General features: G+C 33.9%; 1 protein-coding gene across 1 annotated transcript in view; it reads left to right on the forward strand.

Moving 5' to 3' along the window:
• LOC107719197 (galectin-9-like) overlaps window positions 1-1500 on the forward strand; it is a gene marked incomplete at its 3' end in the record, with an annotated part of 1996 nt that extends 496 nt beyond the window's left edge. Inside the window, exons 2-4 of the mRNA XM_016526570.1 lie at window positions 739-827; window positions 1057-1252; window positions 1381-1500. Of these exons, the coding sequence (XP_016382056.1) occupies window positions 739-827; window positions 1057-1252; window positions 1381-1500 (405 nt within the window). The remainder of the gene's footprint in view (window positions 1-738; window positions 828-1056; window positions 1253-1380) is intronic.
• Between the last annotated feature and the right edge of the window lie 575 nt (window positions 1501-2075).

The following is a 2075-nucleotide window of genomic DNA, read 5'->3' on the forward strand; positions in this document are numbered from 1 at the left end:
TATATATATATATATATATATATATATATATATATATATATATATATATAAAAAAACATATATTTCAACACAAGAATTCACCCCCTTAGGCTGGTCTAATTATTTCTGATGAGTTATCACATTGGAACTCTTTCAGTAATGCATATACTAAACTCTTCAATCAGTAAAACTAAATTACTTATGTAGCCCTGAGTTTTTAACTTTAACAAGAAGAAGGAACATAAAGTGAGTCTATCAGAATAACAGCGAATACTTGATCATTTATAAATACAAAGGTTTACAAGAATAACTAGACACAGCAGTTTACAATAAAGACTACTGAGGGGACAACAGGAAGAAACTACAATCTAAAAAACTACAAGTGTGTGTGTGTGTGTATGTGTGTGTGTGTGTGTGTGTGTGTGTGTGTATAGACTAGAGAATACAGACTATGTTCTAACGTTCCAGAAGAGTCACTGTCCTGCATATTTTAGCTTCATCTCTAGACAAACACACTGAAATGTTGAGATAAACATTAAGATAAGAGATAAACAAGATAAATGTTGAAATATGCTCACACTAGATACCTCACACTTTGATCTGGATTGCTGATATAGATAATCAGAAGAACAGTGTTTTAAAACATTATGCATTTTCTGAATTTTTTTTTTTATTATTACCATTAACATTAATGTGCAAAGAAGAGCAAGTATGCATTTTTTAAGATGTATGAAAATGGTATGTAAATCTTTCACACAGAGTGTCCCGTTCAATACTCCAATCCAGGGAGGATTGCAGGATGGCATGAGTATTACTGTATGTGGACGGGTTTGGCCAAATGCAGATGCGTGAGTAACAGTCTCTCTGTAAAATGACATGAATGTGCTTCAACTCGTCAACCACAGATTAACCAGAAATATGTTTTTGTTGTGTTTTACACTTCTTTATGCACTTCATGTTTCTTAATAGTGAAAGCAGCACATGCAAAGTATATATGTAACTTGAATGCGTATTTTGAAAATACAATCACCAAATACGTTTTTCATTATTTTACTCTTTCTAATCTGTCTTCACAAGATTGGAGGTGAACCTTCAGTATGGGTCTGATGTCATACTGCATTTTAACCCTCGCTATGAAGGAGGATCTGGGTTCGTCGTGCACAACACCAATCAGAAAGGTGTCTGGGGTGAAGAAGAGCGCGAGTACAAAACTCCCGTCCCAAGAGGTCAGGCGTTTGCTCTGCAGATCCTTGTCACCCAGGAGTCATACAAGGTTACTGACACTGCTTAAGTTCTGCTATTCTGTCTGGAAACCATTTTTCCCCAAGCATTTCTATTATCCAAAACTACAGGCCTCTTTTATTGCAATAGAAGTATAACTATCTTTTTGGCTTTTTTCAGATAAATGTCAACGGGAAACCCTTCTCTGAGTACAAGCACCGTATGCCGTTCTCATGGGTGGACCACATCTACGTGTTTGGAAAAGTTGAACTGAATTTAGTTGCCTTCCAGTATCTTGCGGTAAGAAATATATATTAAAGAATGCTCTTGAAAATTTCACCACTAATAAGGATATACCCATATCATTATGTGTTATATATGTGACCCTGGAGCACACCTGGAGTCTTATGTAGCACATGTATATTTGTAGCAATAGCCAACAATACATTGTATGGGTCAAAATTATAGATTTTTCTTTTAAGCCAAAAATCATTAAGATATTAAGTAAAAATCATGTTCCATGAAGATATTTTGTAAATTTCTTACCATAAATATATTAAAACTTAATTTTTGATTAGTGATATGCTTAGCTAAGGACTTCATTTGGACAACTTTAAAGGGGATTTTCTCAATATTTTGATTTTTTGCACCCTCAGATTCCAGATTTTCAAATAGTCGTATCTCGGCCAAATATTGTCCTATCATAACAAACCTAACTGACAAAACTCTCTCTCTCTCTCTCTCTCTCTCTCTCTCTCTCTCTCTATATATATATATACATATATAAAAAACATTGTTATACTAAAGGAATACAACATTATGGCAATATTCACAATGATTGCTAAAGATAGAATAAAAATCATTTGCAGTCAGGG

Source organism: Sinocyclocheilus rhinocerous, unplaced genomic scaffold (genome assembly GCF_001515625.1).
Source record: "Sinocyclocheilus rhinocerous isolate Xijiao unplaced genomic scaffold, SAMN03320098_v1.1 scaffold1863, whole genome shotgun sequence".
NCBI classification, from domain to species: domain Eukaryota; kingdom Metazoa; phylum Chordata; class Actinopteri; order Cypriniformes; family Cyprinidae; genus Sinocyclocheilus; species Sinocyclocheilus rhinocerous.